The sequence below is a fragment of the Crassostrea angulata genome, chromosome 8, assembly GCF_025612915.1.
Source record: "Crassostrea angulata isolate pt1a10 chromosome 8, ASM2561291v2, whole genome shotgun sequence".
NCBI lineage: Eukaryota > Metazoa > Mollusca > Bivalvia > Ostreida > Ostreidae > Magallana > Magallana angulata.
In genome coordinates this window covers 8,012,076-8,030,865 of record NC_069118.1, presented here as the reverse complement: position 1 = coordinate 8,030,865, position 18,790 = coordinate 8,012,076, and the positions used below count along the sequence as shown (strand labels likewise).

The 18,790-nt window shown below is 33.8% G+C and overlaps 3 protein-coding genes across 6 annotated transcripts; 1 reads left to right on the top strand and 2 right to left on the bottom strand.

The window, feature by feature from the left end:
* Positions 1-3,901, bottom strand: LOC128159166 (putative Dol-P-Glc:Glc(2)Man(9)GlcNAc(2)-PP-Dol alpha-1,2-glucosyltransferase). Its single transcript, XM_052822225.1, has 3 exons — positions 3,695-3,901; positions 2,868-3,071; positions 1-1,846 (listed from the first exon to the last, which is right to left on the bottom strand). The coding sequence occupies exons 1-3, from the start codon at positions 3,884-3,886 to the stop codon at positions 776-778; spliced, it is 1,467 nt and encodes a 488-aa protein (XP_052678185.1). The 5' UTR covers positions 3,887-3,901; the 3' UTR covers positions 1-775.
* A 133-nt stretch (positions 3,902-4,034) lies between these two features.
* LOC128159163 (ubiquitin carboxyl-terminal hydrolase BAP1-like) lies at positions 4,035-12,755 on the top strand. Of its 4 annotated transcripts, XM_052822218.1 has the most exons (15): positions 4,035-4,176; positions 4,374-4,403; positions 4,494-4,548; positions 4,761-4,890; positions 5,200-5,322; positions 5,590-5,651; positions 6,081-6,223; positions 6,461-6,539; positions 6,828-6,951; positions 7,363-7,392; positions 8,726-8,740; positions 9,834-10,449; positions 10,891-10,970; positions 11,196-11,288; positions 11,909-12,755. In XM_052822218.1, the coding sequence occupies exons 1-15, from the start codon at positions 4,140-4,142 to the stop codon at positions 12,110-12,112; spliced, it is 1,821 nt and encodes a 606-aa protein (XP_052678178.1). In that variant the 5' UTR covers positions 4,035-4,139; the 3' UTR covers positions 12,113-12,755. The 4 variants fall into 4 exon arrangements, with proteins under 4 accessions (XP_052678178.1, XP_052678179.1, XP_052678180.1 ...); XM_052822219.1 differs by lacking the exon at positions 8,726-8,740; XM_052822220.1 differs by lacking the exon at positions 7,363-7,392 and having other exon boundaries at positions 4,036-4,176.
* A 3,303-nt stretch (positions 12,756-16,058) lies between these two features.
* Positions 16,059-18,549, bottom strand: LOC128159234 (tripartite motif-containing protein 2-like). The gene is made up of 2 exons (XM_052822299.1): positions 18,535-18,549; positions 16,059-18,357 (listed from the first exon to the last, which is right to left on the bottom strand). The coding sequence occupies exons 1-2, from the start codon at positions 18,547-18,549 to the stop codon at positions 16,837-16,839; spliced, it is 1,536 nt and encodes a 511-aa protein (XP_052678259.1). The 3' UTR covers positions 16,059-16,836.
* Positions 18,550-18,790: the final 241 nt, after the last annotated feature.

Sequence of the window (18,790 nt, the reverse complement as noted above, 5' to 3'; positions counted from 1 at the left end):
CATGATTTGAACAAATTTGAATCTACACTACCTGAGGATGATTCCACACAAATTTCAGCTTTCCTGGCCAAATGGTTCTTGAGAAAAGATTTATGAAAATACCAACAAATTTTCAATAATATTTTAATTATCTCCCATTGAAAGAGAGAGTTGCCCTTCATTTTAAGAAACATGAACCCCCTTCACCTAAAGATGCTTTGTGCCGAGTTTGGTTGAAATCGGCCAAGTGGTTCTAGAGAAAAAATTGAAAATGTAGAAGTTTACGGACAGACAGACAGACGTTGGACAAAAAGTAATCAGAAAAGCTCACTTAAGCTTTCAGCTCAGGTGAGCAAAAAAGTACAAGTAAAGTTAGTTCACTGCTGTTACATGTATATTCATTAAAAAATGCATCTTCAAGAATACAAACTTAATACAATTCACATAGGTATTGAATCAGTTATGTGGTTATCGATATATGGAATGTTATTACAATTCAATGCAATTTTTTTATCAAGATTGTTTCATTTACTCAGTTTGTTTCAAAAAACAAACTAAAAAAGTAGCTGACTATCAAAAATATTTTTCAAAAGTAATACATCAAATACAAATCAAAATTTACAGCAACAAAGAATAGAAAATGAACAAGAAAAAGCATTACATATTGACTTATACATGTACCGCACAAGTGTACATGTACCACTTTTAAATGAATCAGATGTACACATGCCTAATCAAACCTAAAATGACATTAATCAAACTATAAACATGTCTACCAATCATAATTTGGACTAGATCACCACATGAATCTCTGTAAATCAACATTATCTCCCCATTTAAAAGGTTTGGCTATGAACATGTAAATAGTGAACACATTGACAGTAAAGTATATCAAGACCTCTAATGCTAACTCCTTCCATGACATGAATCTTACATTGAGTCTGTACAATAGGTAAGGCAATATAAAATATCGGAACTCCAGTAATTTTTGCGGAATCGTTGATGCACACAGACATATAATGAAAACTAGTTTCCAAAATACATTTTTATACTTCATGGTTTGCAAAAGAGAAAAGATTCCATAATAATATGTTGGGATCAATGCATACCTGATTTGAGGCAATCTCTCATAGATTTTGCTCCATACATAGAATGTGTAGTGTCTGTTATCAGATATTAAATACAAATGAACATAGGTGTATTTATTTACAAGGGCATAAGATATTGCTAAAAATCCTACAGTAAGTGTTAGATGATTCACAGAAAAAAGAATGAAATTAATGATCCGACTTGGACGGATCATGTATGGTCCGAGAAATAAAACGGTGAATGAAACAAAGTAAAAGATCTGGGGAAAATTCAAGCAAGCTTCATGCTGGGACCTGTCTCCTACAACAATGCCTTTGTTTAAATGAACAAATAAACCAAACAGTACCATGATGATGATGTAATAAAGACACTGCACTATCACACATCCAATCAGTCCGAGAAGCTTCTGGGGTGCATGTTTAAAGTCACCAAACAGAAGTTTCAGGAAACTCTGAAAGGTTTGTCCATCTGTTAAAGGGGCCTGCTGTGTTTTGTCTTTTTTCTTGACATGCGCATGGTTGTTCATCCAATCCTGAATAACATCTGCTGCAGACAAACCGGCCATAAATATGACCCAGACAATGTTTGTCTGTCGAAACAAAATTGACATTCCACCCATGAATGCAGCCAATGTTTTGTTTCCATGAAGATGAAAGAGATACATTAGCAAGACAAAGAAAGTGGATCCTGGGTCAGTGTAGTACAAAAAGGTGAAGAAGTGCAGCAAAGGAAAGAAGGTCAATGTTATAGCTGTCACCAAGGCCACTTTGTCAGCTTCCTGAAGAATAACATTGGAAATGCCAATTTGAAAAATATCAGGTACTGGTTATACATAATGTACATTCATTTGATCTATCAATTGAAAGTTAAATATAATAGTATGTCGTATGTCTTCACAAGATACTAAATTCCCTTTACATTGAAAAGTATCAATTTTTGATGCAAAAATACAGCTTACTCCACTTATATTGATTTAACGGATATAATGAAATCGGCTATTTTGAAATATCGCTTATATTGAAGCCACTGATTGGTCCCCATTGGTGATAACTGGTTGTTTTTATAACCGTTATATTGAAGTACTCCCTGGCGGCTGTCGTCACGGTTGGTGACAGTAATTATGCCAGATTGACCGGTTGATATACAAAGGTGTGAATTGATAAGTTCTCTTCATGTGTGTTTTTATACTTCTTTAAAATAGTAAAATTTATTCACTGTTGACTGTTTTCTTTTTACGCATACGGATGTATTGAGGCTAGACGTAATATGGTAATCCTACGGAAAAGAAAAAAAAACCTTATCTTCGGGCACTAAATACGAACTAGTTATGGCTATTGATAAAAGGACAAAGCCTAAATTCGAAATAGCTAAGGATTTTGAGATTATCGTGAGTACACTTACGCTGATATACAAGCAGCGTTCAGCAGTGTTTGAAGTGTTTGAGTCTAGTGATTTTTTTCTCTAAAACATAAAAGAATGCGACCAGATATTATGATGTGGTTTATGATAGTAACAAAATGAAACTTACAAGACTTACGGATATAATTTTATTCAAAGCTTCAAGGACTAAAATTCCATGTAATCTGTTCACTGTAAAAGATAAATGATGACCAAATAATTTGTTCGGGTTTGGTTTACTATGCTTACATCGGGATTGAACTTTCAAAAATGGCGGTTTCACATCAGTCAACTTCGCTTATAATGAAATACGGATATATTGAAATAATTTGCATGGTCCCCTGAATTTCAATATATCCGGAGTAGGCTGTATGATGTACATGTATTCACACAATACTCACTTTGTTGTTTGCTTGGGGTGTAGAGTGTATGGTTTTGTAGATTGCTCTCAGGACATAAAATGTTCCTGCTTGGAACAGGATGTTTACGAGGCGGAGACCTGCCAGAGAACATGCTGTGTCTACCCCAAGCAGGAGAATAAAAGGCTTCAAGATTCCCACTGTTATTAAATATAGCCCAGGAAGGGTAGTTATCATTGGATCCCACTAAAACAAATAATATAAGTACCAATCAGACAACATACATGTATATCACAAATTAATTTGAATATATGCGAGATAGTTAATGTATGCAATCAATTTTCTGAGGTTCAAGGGTTGTAAATTTAGCAGATAGGTTTTACTTTGATTGCTACCCTTGCTTGAATACAGGTCCCAATTTCAATTGGTACAGCACCTGACTAGAAAATAATGGGGCCCGGGTTTGAATCCTGATCTGGTCCATCATTATTTCTCCCATGCATCCCATTACATTTTGGACCAAAACCAGCCTCAGTATGAAAGTAACTTAGAACCCTTCAGTCTTCACGGTAACTGTGGTACTGCTCTTTTGCAGGGCAAATTGACATATTTTGATGAAATATTATGAAACGTAAATTGTTCAATTTACGTCTTTCAATTGTCTACCTACATAAACTTCGCCAAAACTTAATCAATTTGCCCTCCAAACGAGCAGCACAGCAATTACCCTGGAGGGGTTCATTACATCATCACGGCAGTGTACCCTAAGGTACAAAAGTGTCACCTCAAAACATCATGAAACATAGTCCTAATTTCTTGCAATATATGAAAACATCAGTGTACCGGCGAATTAAGCAAAATTTTCTTACCACTGTAAAATTACCATGACAGTAATGTTTGGCTTGGCGTATATGAAATATTTCATCCATGTATGGACTCTGTTGTACTTGATTTATGCAATACATCACAATCAAGTTTACAATTAATATGCTGACAAACACCGATATTTCAGCTGCGTGTCCCATTGTTAGCTCTTTAACAGTGGAGATGTAAAAAGTCATCAAGGGAGAAGTTATTAGGCTATCACATATTGATTTTAATTCTGGTTATAAGATATAATATCAAATGTCATTTTTGGGAATAAAACCTTATGTATTACGTATATGCCATACCCTACTCCACGTCTAGGCATAACTTATTAAATCATTTACAATTTTCAGCACCTCCCCCAGAAACTCTTCTAAAGAGGAGATTAATTTGGTACACAGTTGGTAAGCGGTGACAAAAATTACATAGGCTGTCCAATTTTGCAACATGAACAAAGGATGGCTAGAGTTAGAAAGCGATCCGGGTAAGCTGTGCTTTAAATTTACCAATAGTCAACAATTGTTATGTCGTCTACTTTAAAAACGTTAAGAATGATTAAACTTATAGACACACAGTGTTATCAAGAACCATGTTTTGAGGGTATATTTTTTAACTGTAGATATACATGTATAGCCATACACCAAAAATACAGTTCTGTATATTTTTTTCATATTTCCACAGGTCTGTTTACCTTGTTAATCGAAGATATGGGTAAGTGATTTTTTTTTGTATAGTAATGATGGTAGTCAAAAAATGTTGACCATAATTTTTGAAATTCATTTATTTATTTTTTGCCTGCAGGAGTGAAAGATGTGCAAGTTGAAGAGATCTATGACCTACAAAAGGCAATAGAAGGGTAAGTTTGCTGTTCTTTAGATTTAAATAATAATTTCAAATGTCTTGGCAATAATGGAAATGTAAAGTGATTAGGTTAATTCTGTAATGTTAGCAACAGATTTTAATTAAACAAACTGATTAATTAGCAAATTTAGGTTAGGTAAAAACACAAGGAAACACAGAATTAAAGTAAAAGAAAAGTGTGGTAAAATCCATTTTTTGACCTTACAGGACTGCCTATGGGTTTATCTTCTTATTCCGCTGGATTGAAGAGAGAAGGAGTCGACGTAAAACAACAACAGAGGAAGAGTCATTTGTACAAGATGAAAATGTTGTCAATAATATTTTCTTTGCCCAACAGGTGAACAGTATTTGTAATGTTGTTTTGGATTTTTTTTGCTTGCATTTTTTCCCACTTTAATGGATGTTTTTACATTTTATTCCAGTAATTTACAGAAATTTAAATAATATAAATCTGTTAGATAGTTTGTAGTATCAACTATCTTTGTTTTGAATTTGCAGAGCTGTTTGACAGAACATTATTTTGCAAATAACATCATTGTTGTTGTAAGCAATATACATGACTTGTATACATTCTTTACATATGGCTGAAACAATGGTTGGGAAGTCAGAGAGTAATTTTGATAGTGGTTTCTTTTAATGGTTTTAGGTGATACCTAACTCCTGTGCAACTCATGCCTTATTGAGTGTCTTGCTGAACTGTGATGAGAGAGTAAAGCTGGGGGAGACCCTTTCCAAACTGAAAGAGTTCTCCAAAGGAATGGGGCCAGAGGTATGCCAAGCTTATTGTACAACATACTATAGGGTATTGAAGACTGAACTTTTGAATGAGTACAAGCATGCAAAGAAAAAGTTGAATAGTATTTCTTCAGTTCAGAGTGGTACATTTATCCATTTCCACTGTGATATTGGTATAAAAAGAAGTTTTTACTAGGTTTACTATTTACTAAATTCTGTTCAGAAAATTGTTGTATACATAAAGTGATAAGTTTGGAAAATTGATCAAAATTAAGTGATAAGATGAGTATTCGTTTTTTAGGACAAAGGTGTAGCCATAGGAAATATGCCAGCATTAGCTTCAGCACACAACAGCCACGCAAGGTCAGGATCATCAAGTGTATCCTACATTATAGTATATTTTATAGTATCTTAAATATTGTGTCCTCCAATACAATCATTTTCATTGCTGTAAATGTTTAACACCAGTCAATTTTAGTTATCCATATGAATTTTTAAAAAAGAAAGAGACATTCTATTTTGGATTTTACATAATTATTCTAAGAATAAATAGGAAAACTCTAATTAAGAAAAACAATGGTTTCTGCAGAAATTACATGCATAATTTAGCATAATTCTGATATATATTGTGTTTACATTTTGATTTTAGAATCATTAAAGTAGTTATAATGAAAAATTGTACAAGAAATCATTTTCAGTTCAAAGCATTTTAGGCTTTTGTGTAAATAGTGTATATCGTAAATGCCCATTAAAAACTTTGAATCAGCTCTCAGTTGTTGATGTTTTTGATAGACCTGAGCCCCGGCACCCTCCAGAGAAACAGCAGGGTCTGTCCACGGTCCGAACCATGGAGGCCTTCCACTACGTCAGTTACGTCCCCATCAATGGACGACTGTTTGAACTAGACGGATTGAAACCCTACCCAATAGATCATGGTAGTGTATCACAGTACTGTTTTAAATACATTCGTATTAGATAAAATACCATTTTATTGAATGCATGATTTTGTACATGTATTTATAAAGGTGATTTATACAAATTTACGTTGATCATTTATGTACATCTTTTTACTTTAATTACCGTAAATACAATTTTATTTACAATCATCAATTTTTGATACAAACACAAGAATTTTAATCCTCTAAGAATATGAATTTGATTGGTTTTGACAGGTCCTTGGGAGAGGGACGAGTATTGGACAGAAAAGTTCCGCCGTGTTATCACGGAGAGACTGGGCATGGCCACAGGAGGGTAAAGTGAAATCGTGATAAATTTTAAAATGTTAAAAATGATTTTAAAATTTTAAATCATGTACATGTAAGTGTTGATTGCTTATGTGTAAAAGTCCAAAGTTCAATTTTACATGACTGTATATTATTCATTGGAACATGTTTTAACCCTATGGTATTACGCTCTTCTTGTCTGTTTGGGGTTTCATGGTTGGAATGATCTGACTATATACATGTACATAAACGTAAAGTACAATGGTGGTATGCATTTTACTAACATGTTTCATTGTGGTAGACATTTCTTCTTCAGAGAACCATACCATGACATCCGTTACAACCTGATGGCAGTGGTTCCAGACAAACGCTCATTGTACGAACACAAACTGGCCACACTGAAGACAAACAGACAGATTGTGCTGGAGACACTGCAGCAGGTATAGGCTTATCACTCGCGCACACAGCTTGGCATGATGCTCTTACTCCATTACTGCAGTTATTCTATTGAAAGTTTTATGCATTTTTTTTTTATCATTTCATCACCAGGTAAATGTAGGAGTAATATATGTTTTGCATTTAATTCAATTTTTAAAAATTTTACGATTTTTTGGGGTTAAAGAGGAAGGGCCATTTAATTAGAAATACAAGTATAAATCGGGGGATACATTTTTATTGAGTTTAAAAGTGTATGTGCATGGAAAACAAAATTTAATTATACTGCTATAACATTTTTGAAAGTTTAAGACATTTTTATACTTGACTTAAAATATCTGTGTGTTACTTGATGTTTGTTATTGATATTTATGAACTGATGCACTGTGGGATTGATACAGATTTACGCCTTGTAGGTTACGGTTAACACTGATGGCTCAGACACGGTATGATTGTAGCTGGGCACCAGTTTACTAACTGTCAGGGTTTATCTAGTTCCCCTTCTGTATAGATTCTAGTCATTGTTTGTAGTGTATACACAATATATTACACTTGTACTTTTACAGGGCTGTAAATACTTTTATATTTCTACAGTGCTGTAACAACTTTTACATTTACATAATACTGTAAACACAAAACGATGGGATCTGCTGATAAAACTAAAAGTATTTTTGTGTATGTACCACAGAACATACATGTACCAGTACTATGGTCAGAGCATTACCTAGAGGAGTACAGATACAGTTGTACGGTCATGTACCAGTTATTATGTATCTCTCTCTCTCTCTCTCTCTCTCTCTCTCTCTCTCTCTCTCTCTCTAATTGATAGGGTTCCTTACTTGTGACAAGTAATACACATGTACATTTAGAGAAAGCACTTGATCTTAATGTAGTTTCAATAGTGTACACGCAAGTCTTGTAGTGTAGAAATTAAATGTATTAATCTTAGTATGTTTCTAAGCATTTACAATAAATGTTCTTCATGATAACTAGGAATTTTGAACATTTCAGTTTTCAAAGAAATAGAAAAATGTTGATTACTAGGTTGTTTGCTATTTTGAAGTCAAGAAAGGGATTGTCTTTAAACATAATGATTATGGGGTTTTGAAGAGTATAGGGAAGTAATTCATTTTTTACAATAAATCAGTCACTAGTTATAGAGTACTGTAAAGTTTTAGTTAAAAGGGTTTATCAAGACCACTTGTACATGTAATTGTGTATAAATCAGTGGAATTTTGGGATGATTTTCTATTATCCTGCTTTTTTCTACATACTTGAATAGCTAAGTTATCTTGTTTCTTAGGTAGTGGACACGTGATTTTTTTTATATCATATATATACATGTACAACTGTACATTTTTACATGTATCATAATTTGTTTCAACTACATTTGTATTTTAACTTTCTGTGAAGTTTCAATTCTGTAATCCACCACAACTTTGAACAGTGTAGATAATTGATGTTAGTCACTGCTGTGCTTTCAACGATGTATATATCTACTGTTTTATTGTTCCGATAGTTGTGCTAGAATTGCTTTAAAATAGTTACATGTAGGTTAGTAGAAATGAAAGATGTAAATTTACACGTTAATTCAAAAGCAATTTTGATAAGAAAGACATTTTTTGTCACCAATTGATACTGGTCCAGAACACTTAATAGTAGCAAATAACTTGTTAGTACCTTACAACCTTTGAATTTGCTGGACAGTTTCCAGAGTAAAGTACACTAATGAATGGCTATTGATACAAGATAACACGATTTGTTTGTTTTATCTACAAGCTTCTGGACAACAAGGTAGATATACAGGGGGTGTTGTCTCTTGGCTATCTTAATCAGGACATTTGTTTTCTTTTTTTTTCAACATTTTAAGCACCAGAAACTTCACTCTATCTGTGCTCACATTGCAATTTTCCTACCTTCTAGAGAAATGAAAGAAGAGTGGTTTTATTTATCACCTAAATAATGGATATTTGAAGAAAAAAAAATTGACATTTTATTTTTTTATGAAGCTATCTTTCATATTTTTGATAAGGTTTGGATGAATTTTTGTTTTGTCTGTCAATAACTAAAAGAAAGAATTGATGGCATATTTATTAAATTAAATGTCAAAAATGCATCGTTTCAAAAACTACCATTGTGCATGATTCCACTGCCATCTGTTTTTTTTTCATTTTAAATACTTCTGGCATATTTTGTTTATCTGTGTTGTGTGTGTGTGTGTGCAATGTAGTACAAATTTGCATGAATATGGTAAATAATTAATGTTCTCTGTCTTGTAACAGTCATGTGTAGAGTTTATTTATGGAAGGGGCATAATTATAAGTGTAGATTTATATCAAACCATCATTGGATATGTGTAGAAAATTAATAGCATGCAAGGTGCTTTAACAACAGTCATCAATGGGTACATTTAATTGTTTTTGTGTATGTAAAATCTGCTTAATATGCACAATTTTTTTTCTAAATATCTTGAAAACAGTTGCTTTTACACAAATATTATCATTATGATCTCTTTTAATTAAAAATATCAGTAAATTTTTAAGTTTGATAAGATATTTCAACATTAAGCAGAATTTGGTGAGTTATGGGTTGCATTATGGAAAGTTTACATAAAACTTATTGGTATATTGATTTATTACTGGCTTCAGTTATAAGTGTTTTGTTTTAGTGTAATAAGTTACCGTTAGCTTACAAATAGAATTGAACATGTTCATGTTTCAAAGTAGCAAATAATTTGAAAATCTCAATATTTTTACTGTGAATTGAAGTACCATTTCATGAAACAAATTTGGTATGGCAGAATTTTTATACTTATTTAATAAGTATGAATGGCTTCACAGGGTTGAAATTATTTTGAACTTTGATTTTATTTGTACTTGCTGTATAGATGGTGAAGGTTACAAATCCCAATCTGACGTCTGCAGACAGGGACAAATACTTGGCTGCAGTAAAGCAGCAGGGGAAATTAACTGTGAAAAATGGACAAGATCTAGTTCAAGGGACCAGCACAGACACAAAGAAAATGGAAACAGAGTCCAACACTGCAGCACAGAGTTCAGAGCCTGCTGAGGAAATCATTTGTGTGGACGATTCAGACAGTGAAAGTGCTAAGCCGGAGACTGAAATAAAAGTAGAAAGTGAAAGTAAAGTGACAGAAGAAACTAAAACAGAGCTGAAGACAAGTGAACAAGAGACACAAAAAATGGAGCAAGACAAAAATTCAGAATGTAAAGTAACAGCAGAGGACTCAAAAACAAAGGAAAAAAGCAATGAAAAGAGTGAAAGTGTTGAAAAATCAAAAATTCAAATAATGGAGGAAGGTGCCTCATCATCAGACTTGACAAAGCCACTGACAATTGAGACCAAGTTTCCAGAATCTGCAACGTCCTCTGGTCCAGGAAGTGAGAGTACGGACACTGCATCAGAAGTGGGCAGTTGTTTTAGCTCGCCTAACAGTGGGTTCAATTCCTGTCAGAATAGCCCCCACACGGACAATGGAGCAGGTACCCTCACCCTTTATCAATTTTATACTGTATTAATCTTTATAGATGTAAATGTAGATGTATGTTAAATAACCCTAGTCTATAACAATGAGTTGTTTGCAACATCTCTACTCAGTTTTATCTAGAACTCCCTATATCTATGAAGATTGTACTGTATTGACTATTAAATCAGAGTGTATTACATATATTCAGTTATACATGTATATGAAATGAATTAGTAATGTAAGATTCCTTGTCTTGCTTAGGAAAATTCAATATTAAGCCAAGTACTGGTACAATGAATTGATTAAGAATTTGGTACTTTAGACAGGGAAAGAAGCAAAATAATTCTTCATCCTTTTATAAGACTTATTCTTTCTTTCTTTAGGTCAAACACTATGTACTGTTTGAGGGCACAATTAGTTGGATGTTTTGTTATCTTTTCACCTAAATCTGTTACAGATGGAACAAACAAAGAGGAGGGTGGACAGACTACAAGACACAAGAGAAAATTCAGTGGAAACCAACCATTCACACCCAAGGTCTGGACAGTGTACAAAGTATTTTGACAAATGTGTTTTTTAACAAATTAAGACTTCATCATACAAAATAAAGTTACACACTATTTAAACACGTTTTACACTAAAACCAATTTATTGCTGTTCTTTGTATAATTAAGTAATGGTACATACACTATAAATGTCATGTACAACATTGTACAGAGTACATAAATGACTGTGTGCATTTATTTCTTTGTTTTATTGTAGGATCTGCTCGCCTTATTGAAAAATGTAGAAAATGAAATTAAATTGTGTGAGGTGAATCTCAAGGATGAAATAGAGAAGAGGAGAAAATATCAGGTACTTTCTTCAACCAATCAGTGTTATCCTTCATGTAGGAGAAACTCATATGATCGACCAGTGTCATTTGTCACTTCATTAGAGATGAAGTGCTGCAAAACAGTACAGTTTCTTTAATATAAATAAATTGATATTTTTTGTTCATTTCCTCTACTCTTGCAACATTTTATATACACGTACTGTCTTGACAGTTACTATGTTAAACATATAGGGTCTAATATACATGTATATCATGGAATCTATTCTCAGACAGATGATTTTACAGTACTTATACAGTATTTGTAAAATACCAAGTAAGGAATTTAGATCAGATACTTTTTTGTGTCTGGCAAAACCCATTTGACTTTTTAGCCTCCCAAAACCAAATGAATGTCATTTTTAAGGCCTAGTTAATACCTGTACTGTAGATTATGTATATGTTGTCTGGGATGCTTTATTTTGACATTAGCATTATTGGAAGATTATTGGCCCCTTCCCCATTTTCATCCCTCCCATACCATATCAACCTCCCTAAATGAAAATCTCTGATGATCCCACAATTCATTGTGTGTAAATCTTAATTATTAATAAGAATTTTATGGTAATTACAGATGGTTGATTGAGATCTCAATTTATTTCAGATTGACGATTGTCGGAGAACACACAACTACGACCAGTTTATCTGTACGTTCCTATCCATGCTGGCCAAAGAGGGTCACCTTGCAGATCTTGTTGAAAAACACTCGCTGATCAAGAAACGGCACACAGGACTCGGACTTGGGAGGGTCTCCAATGTTAAAACAGCAGCGGAGAGGCGGAGAGTCCGCGCCAACAGGAGGCGGTGACAAGTCAATGTGATTGGACAGGAAACCAACGACAGGCATCAATCACCCAAGTGATTTTACAGAATCCTGGAGTACGAGTGACAGTATATTGATTGTGGAATTTGTGTTATTGAATTATGAATGCTTGTAATCTGAAATTTTAAAACTGTTTAGAATATGTTTGAATTTTAAATTCATAGCACATTTTTCTCGACACATTGGTAGTACAATCATGTATGGTACAAATCTGAGGATAAAATCTCATTACAGTAACTGCATTGTATTATAAATACATTTGTAAGTAAAAGTTTACATTGGACAAGCATGTGTACAGTGTATGTACCTGCAACAAACATTGCTTTTATCTATGTGATTTAAATTGTATTTATGAGTGGTCCTTAATTTTTCTCCAACACAGTAAAGACTCTGAAATCAAGGTAAGGGGTACTATTCTCGAGGGAGATAAGTCTACAGAACTGGTTCTAATTATATGGCAAATGTTTCTTGTACTAGTTCAAGCACAAGTTATGGAGTGGGGACCACTTCTCCAACTGTCTCTGTTATAACTCATTTTGTAATTTTTGTGCAATACATTGATTGTGTTCATTAACTTAAACTTGAAAATGGTATTCAGTGAATAAATGATTACATATCAGTACATAAATGTTCTTCATCTTGATGTTTAGGTCACCTGAGTCACTCAGGTGACCTATTACAATTGGTCTTCGTCCGTAGTCTTGCATTAACAATTCTTCTTGAAAATGTTACCATTTTTTATTTGAAGAATCTCTCTGATAAGAGGAACTTATATTGTGAAATTTATGACTTTAACATCCCCTGGACCTCATGGGCATGACAAAATATGCCAAAAAGACCAGGTATTCAAAAATCTTCTTCTCTACTTTCTCACATATGGGTAAAAAACTACATGTGTAAATGCATAGTTAGGATGTCCATGAAATCCTCTACCAATATTCTGACGTTCATGGCCCCCGAGTCAGGAGTTCAGGCCTTAGAGTGGGGCAAATTTTGCCATACAGTGTATATGTTTGAAAACTTTTTCTTTACTCCCATATTTATATTTGATAAAAACTAACTGATATATATTTGAGAAAAACTAAATGATGTTTATGATGTCCATGAATCTCTACCAAAATTGTGACATTCATGGCCCCAGGGTCAGGGTTTCAGGCCCTAGGGTGGAGCCTATATGGCTATTTATTTAAATGTATCTAAATTATTAAAAAGAAATTCTTCTACTCTCCTCCCATATATACTAGTATTTGAGAAAAAGAAACAGTTGATTTACAAGAATTCCTTTACCAAAAATTTGAAATTCATGGCCCCTGGGTCAGGGGTTAAGGCCCATTATACTTCAGGATATTTAAGAAAATAAATCAATGCATGATTATAATGTCCTTTAAGCCCTCAACCTAAATTGTGAAATTGATGAACCCCTGGGTCATGGTTCAGGGTAAGGCCAATGTGGCCACATAGTGAAAATTATAATATTGTATTATACTATCTTAATATGTACGCTCACAGTCATGTGAGATAAACTAAATGCATTTTTATATAAAATATATGTCCATAATGTCGTCTTCTTAGAATGTGAAATTCCCTGCCCATGGGGCAGGGGTTGAGGATTTTTATTTTGGGGCGGGGGTGAAAAATGGTCAATTGGTGAACATGTATTATTTTAAGTCACTTGAGTCTATCTGGTAACATATTGCCGTTGGATGTGTGTTGTCCGTTAACAAAGAAGATGGGTGTATAAGGCGTGTATAGTGCCTATACATGGACGGACAAGATACTGACAAATTGAAATATCAATAAATCTGATATTTTTTTGTTACTAGTAAACAAAATATTCAAAACAATATATATTTAACATATCATCGAATTTTAACCTTTAAATATATTCAATATTTGGAATATGTTGACTCAAACAGGCGTATTCGTATCAAAACCTTCAAATAGTGTCATTTTATTCTAGAACTTCAAGGCCTTTTCTTTTATAGAGTGGGTCTGTGCTCCATATTTTTCTCATAGTCTAAATAAGGTCTTATGGAAAACAAACCGAATGCAATTATCAAAAAACTTGGAGAGGTCTAGATGACCCACTATACATTAAAAATAACATTTTATTTCCTAACAATTGAGCGTTTTGAAAAAGTAATACTAGTCCGTAAATTCGTGGCCAAAGTCATACATGTTATTTTAACAGCCTACTTTAATGTGTCTGAAATGGCTAATATCATATAACTAGGGTTTTTATGTTGTGTGATCGATACCACCAAAATGTAAGGCAATATTTTTTTCTAATTGTTTGTTAAATATATTAAAAACTGAATGTAGGTACATGTAGAAATTGTGCTTTTGTAAACTTGTGTTATAATATATTTAAATAGATTTAAATTGGAAAAAAATAAATTCAAAATTGTATTTCACGACTAAACCGAATGGGCATTTGCGCTATCTTATTCCCCGTCTTCTTTACATTTTATCTCCCTCTTGAAACTTTGATTTCCTACGCATTGTATGCTTGTAGCAGTAAACTGTAAGCATGTTGTGTATCTTACATGTATGAAACTGTGATTATTATAAATGTTTGACAAGTACAGGCCCACAGGTCTTTTTGTACCAAAAGTTTACAATATTTGGCTTCTTATTCCAAGGTATAAATAATCCGAGAATCATCTGATTCTTCTCTCCCCCTTAATGATTGATGTTTGCAAACAGCAAATAACAAAAGTCGGTGAAAGTCAGAAGAGTTTAGACTCCAAACGAAGGTTAAAATGCAAACATGCATGGGACTCCCTGACATGTCCATCTAAAGGTTACAGTGCTCAAATGGCCCTCTTGTTTACCGGTATATTTGGATGTCGGAGTATCCTAAAACTGTAAATGAACATGGATTTGTATATAACACAATCACTGCTAAAAAACAATTTATCAGTCATCCATATAGAAATTATTAGGCATATCTTTTTTAGCAAACCTCGATGATATTTCTATTAATCCATTAACCATTAAATGGTTGAAATGTTTTTTTTAAATTCAGTCAAGAAAGCAATAGATCTAATTTCATCTTCTTGTAGTTCAGCACGGTTTAGTCCTGTGTCCGAGTGCATGCAGATGTTAAGTAAAGTGTAATTAACGAATTTTCGAGGGGTGAGGTGAGGCCACACCCCTCCCCCTTTCCAGATTTTCGCATGAGTAACGTACTGATATTTTGATATTTATATGATTACAAAATAGATGATAAAATAGATGCATGTTTCGTGAATCACGTAAAACTGGTATTACCATGAATTAAACCCTTTCGTTTTATTACTCTATGTGCATGTCATTTTAGAGCAATGTTCTTAAATCATGTTGAATTTGCTGCTGTGTTTTTTGTTTGCATGTACATCAATACCCCTCTCTCTCTCTCTTTCTCTCTCAATAGTCCCATGGGCTATCGATGAAACAAAAAAGATAATTTAGAACCAATTCAAGGCTTTACCGTAAACAATGACTTCATTGTTAATTAGAGAAAAGATGGATATTAATCAAATGTAAATTTCTTTATATATAGTAATATTTTTTAATCAGCTTTAATATTCAATCAATACAGAATACAGTCAGAGAATTTGCTAATGAATATATTTACAGAAGGATAATATGTATCAATAACAAAACAGAACAAAAAAGGCACGTGATGTGTGGTATGTTCTTAATTGAACAGATATAAAAAGTGCCTGTTTGGGAGGGTAACAGTTGAACTTGACACCCCGAGAAAACCATTGTCAACCGACGCGAAGCTGTTATCCTCCCAAACAGGCACTATTTATTTTGTTATACTGAATGTCTTTTTTAAAATTTTTAAGAAAATTTTACTGCTTTTATATAGGAATAACGTGAATTCTACAGCGAACCGTGCGCGCATAATTTTCGCGCATGTAACATTATATAAATAGTGCCTGTTTGGGAGGGTAACAGTTGAAATTGACACCCCGAGAAAACCATTGTCAACCGACGCGAAGCGGAGGTTGACAATGGTTTTCGAGGGGTGTCAATTTCAACTGTTATCCTCCCAAACAGGCACTATTTATTTTGTTATACTGAATGTCTTTTTTTAAAAATTTCAAGAAAATTTTACTGCTTTTATATAGGAATAACGTGAATTCTACAGCGAACCGTACGCGCATAATTTTCGCGCCTGTAACATTTTTTAATGTTACCCGTTGCCAAGTGCGTTGCTAACGCTGAGGGTAATAGTAAATATTATTAACTGCGTCTTAACCAATCAGATTTCAGTATTTAACATGAAAGTATAACAATTTTTAATGTTACCCGTTGCCAAGTGCGTTGCTAACGCTGAGGGTAATAGTAAATATTATTAACTGCGTCTTTACCAATCAGATTTCAGTATTTAACATGAAAGTTTAACAATAAAGTATACTAATGGTATACGTTTAAATCTACTTGGAAAATGAAATATAGCATGCATAGCCATGTATATGATTTAATTATGCAAATTTTTATATAATCTTCGTGACGTTTCGGGTAAAGTATAAACACAACAAAAATTAAGTCTCACCGACCCATGCACACACTTCCCTTCAATAAGTAAAAAATTAATAATGTCACTCTAGCGCAATGAGCAATGTTATGATTGGTTGAATACCATTGAATTTGACTTCACGGGGCAACTAATCATAAAAATATGTCGATGTGAAATTGAAAGTACATACACTTGTTCACCATACTTTGACCTGTATTTTCATCATATCATTGGAGATGTATTCATTTTCCAGAATTCGCCAATTTATAATTGACGAGCAGCCCTTTTGTGGACTATCATACAAGAATCGTTCATTGAAATATTTCTTAATTATGTCCTTTTCCCTGTCAGCTTCATTCACAAGGCGGAATTCTGTTGATATTTCATATGAACTGTCAGTACAATCGGCGGAGAGGCATCTTAAAAACATACTTAACATACCGTCCTTTTTTGAAAGTTTAAGTACCCACTTTGACAGTGTTTTTGCATGAAAGAAGGGTCCACTGAACTGCGGTAATTTAGAGACATCACTCACTGGAAAAGATCCTTGAAATGTAACTTGGTCACCAATACAGCCTAACGGACATAATTTGTTCTTGATATCTGTCATAATGTTTTCCCCTGATTGCTGCAACGGCAAAGTAGCTAAAGTTGAAAGCGTTTGCACATCTTTTAATTCATCTTCGATATCTAAGACGTATTTTTTTGAATCAGAAAAGTTATATGCCAGACAGAGCCTTTTAAAGTGTTTTTCAAGTGCATCTTTTGTTTTCTCCAAGGTGACAAACTTTTGTTTTCTACTGCCATGTTCTTTAATTGCTTCAATAATGCCTTTGTCATGGAATAACGTTTTCTGAAAGGCAACTAAGCATTCTATATCGAACTGTTGACAGTTTTCAGTGTCTGAAAATTTCTTTTCTATTGAAAGTTTCAGTTCTTCGTGTAGAGTATCCAAATGGGACTTTGTACTGGATATGATGTCTGCAATGGACTGGAGCATTGATTCTTTGTCACCATTTATCCGACCGAGATTTTCCTTTGCTTTGTCTACAGCTGATTTTGTACATTGTTCAACGTCCGACAGTTTGTTTAAGAAATCATCTATATAGATTTCTTCCTGTTCTTTTTTCTCATTTGCTATTTCATCCAGAGAAGTCACGGTATCGCATTTCCTGTGATCAGTCGCAAAGCAGATACTACAACACAGCTTTTTATGATCAAAACAAAACACTTCCAGAACTTTTCCAGAATGAAGAGGACATGGTTCATCCATTTCCAGAGGTTTCAGATCTGTATCTTGTGTTATACCTGTCACAGTGTGCAAATTATTGTCTATCTTACGTTTATGTAAATAGTTAAAACATTGTTCGCAAAAAAACTCTTTGCAATCTGTGCAATGATGAACTGCTACATTCTTTTCGTTGGCAATCTTGCACGGTTCACAATATACTTGTTTGGGTGTTGAGTCATTTGTTTCACGTTCAAGAAGAGCCAAAATCATGTAATCTGTTTGTAGCTTAGACTGGGTCCATTCACTAGCTGACAGGGTTGACCATTCTATCTTGAAACGACACAGGGGACAGCGGAAGAATTTAGTTTCTTCTGTGGTTTCTGCTTGAACATAACTTTGGATACAGGGCTCGCAAAACGTGTGTGAACAAGGTAACTTTTTGGGAGTGTTGAACTTCTCTAAACAAATTGGACATTTTAATTCAGTCTTTTACTACAGCCGTAGCCATTATCTGATCCGGTGACGTATTTAGCTGTAACTGTATTCACTCGTTATACCTCAATCAGTCACTGTGAGTGTCTAATCATATTGTCTACTTTCGTTTTCACATATATATCTTTACCTGTTTACCGGGGAGCAATTGTGTCCGGAGTCACATCAAACTTTCCGATGCCTCATCTACAAAAGAAATATGCGGAGGTCATATAAGAAAGCAAAAGATTCCAAATCCCTACCTAGTCTACACCCTGCAAATTTTTCAGCTTTGCGTGTAGTAAATAAATTGAAAACTTCCCGCGCCTTTAATTTCCTGTGTCGAGTCCTCGTTTAATATTTATTTTTATAAAAGAATCAACTTATAAAACTCTGATTGTTCATAGTATGCTAGAAAAGCTGCGCTAAAAATAGCATGATGTCCTAA

Excerpts from the sequence above, each read along its gene's own strand:
- LOC128159163 (XM_052822218.1), top strand. The coding sequence starts at position 4,140 with ATGAACAAAGGATGGCTAGAGTTAGAAAGCGATCCGG. Across the intron at positions 5,323-5,589 it reads CCAAAGGAATGGGGCCAGAG|GACAAAGGTGTAGCCATAGG; the intron begins GTATGCCAAGCT and ends TTCGTTTTTTAG. Across the intron at positions 10,450-10,890 it reads CCACACGGACAATGGAGCAG|ATGGAACAAACAAAGAGGAG; the intron begins GTACCCTCACCC and ends AATCTGTTACAG.
- LOC128159166 (XM_052822225.1), bottom strand. The coding sequence starts at position 3,886 with ATGACTTTTTACATCTCCACTGTTAAAGAGCTAACAATGGGACACGCA. Across the intron at positions 3,072-3,694 it reads GTCATGGTAATTTTACAGTG|TGGGATCCAATGATAACTAC; the intron begins GTAAGAAAATTT and ends TATTTGTTTTAG. Across the intron at positions 1,847-2,867 it reads CACCCCAAGCAAACAACAAA|GAAGCTGACAAAGTGGCCTT; the intron begins GTGAGTATTGTG and ends GTTATTCTTCAG.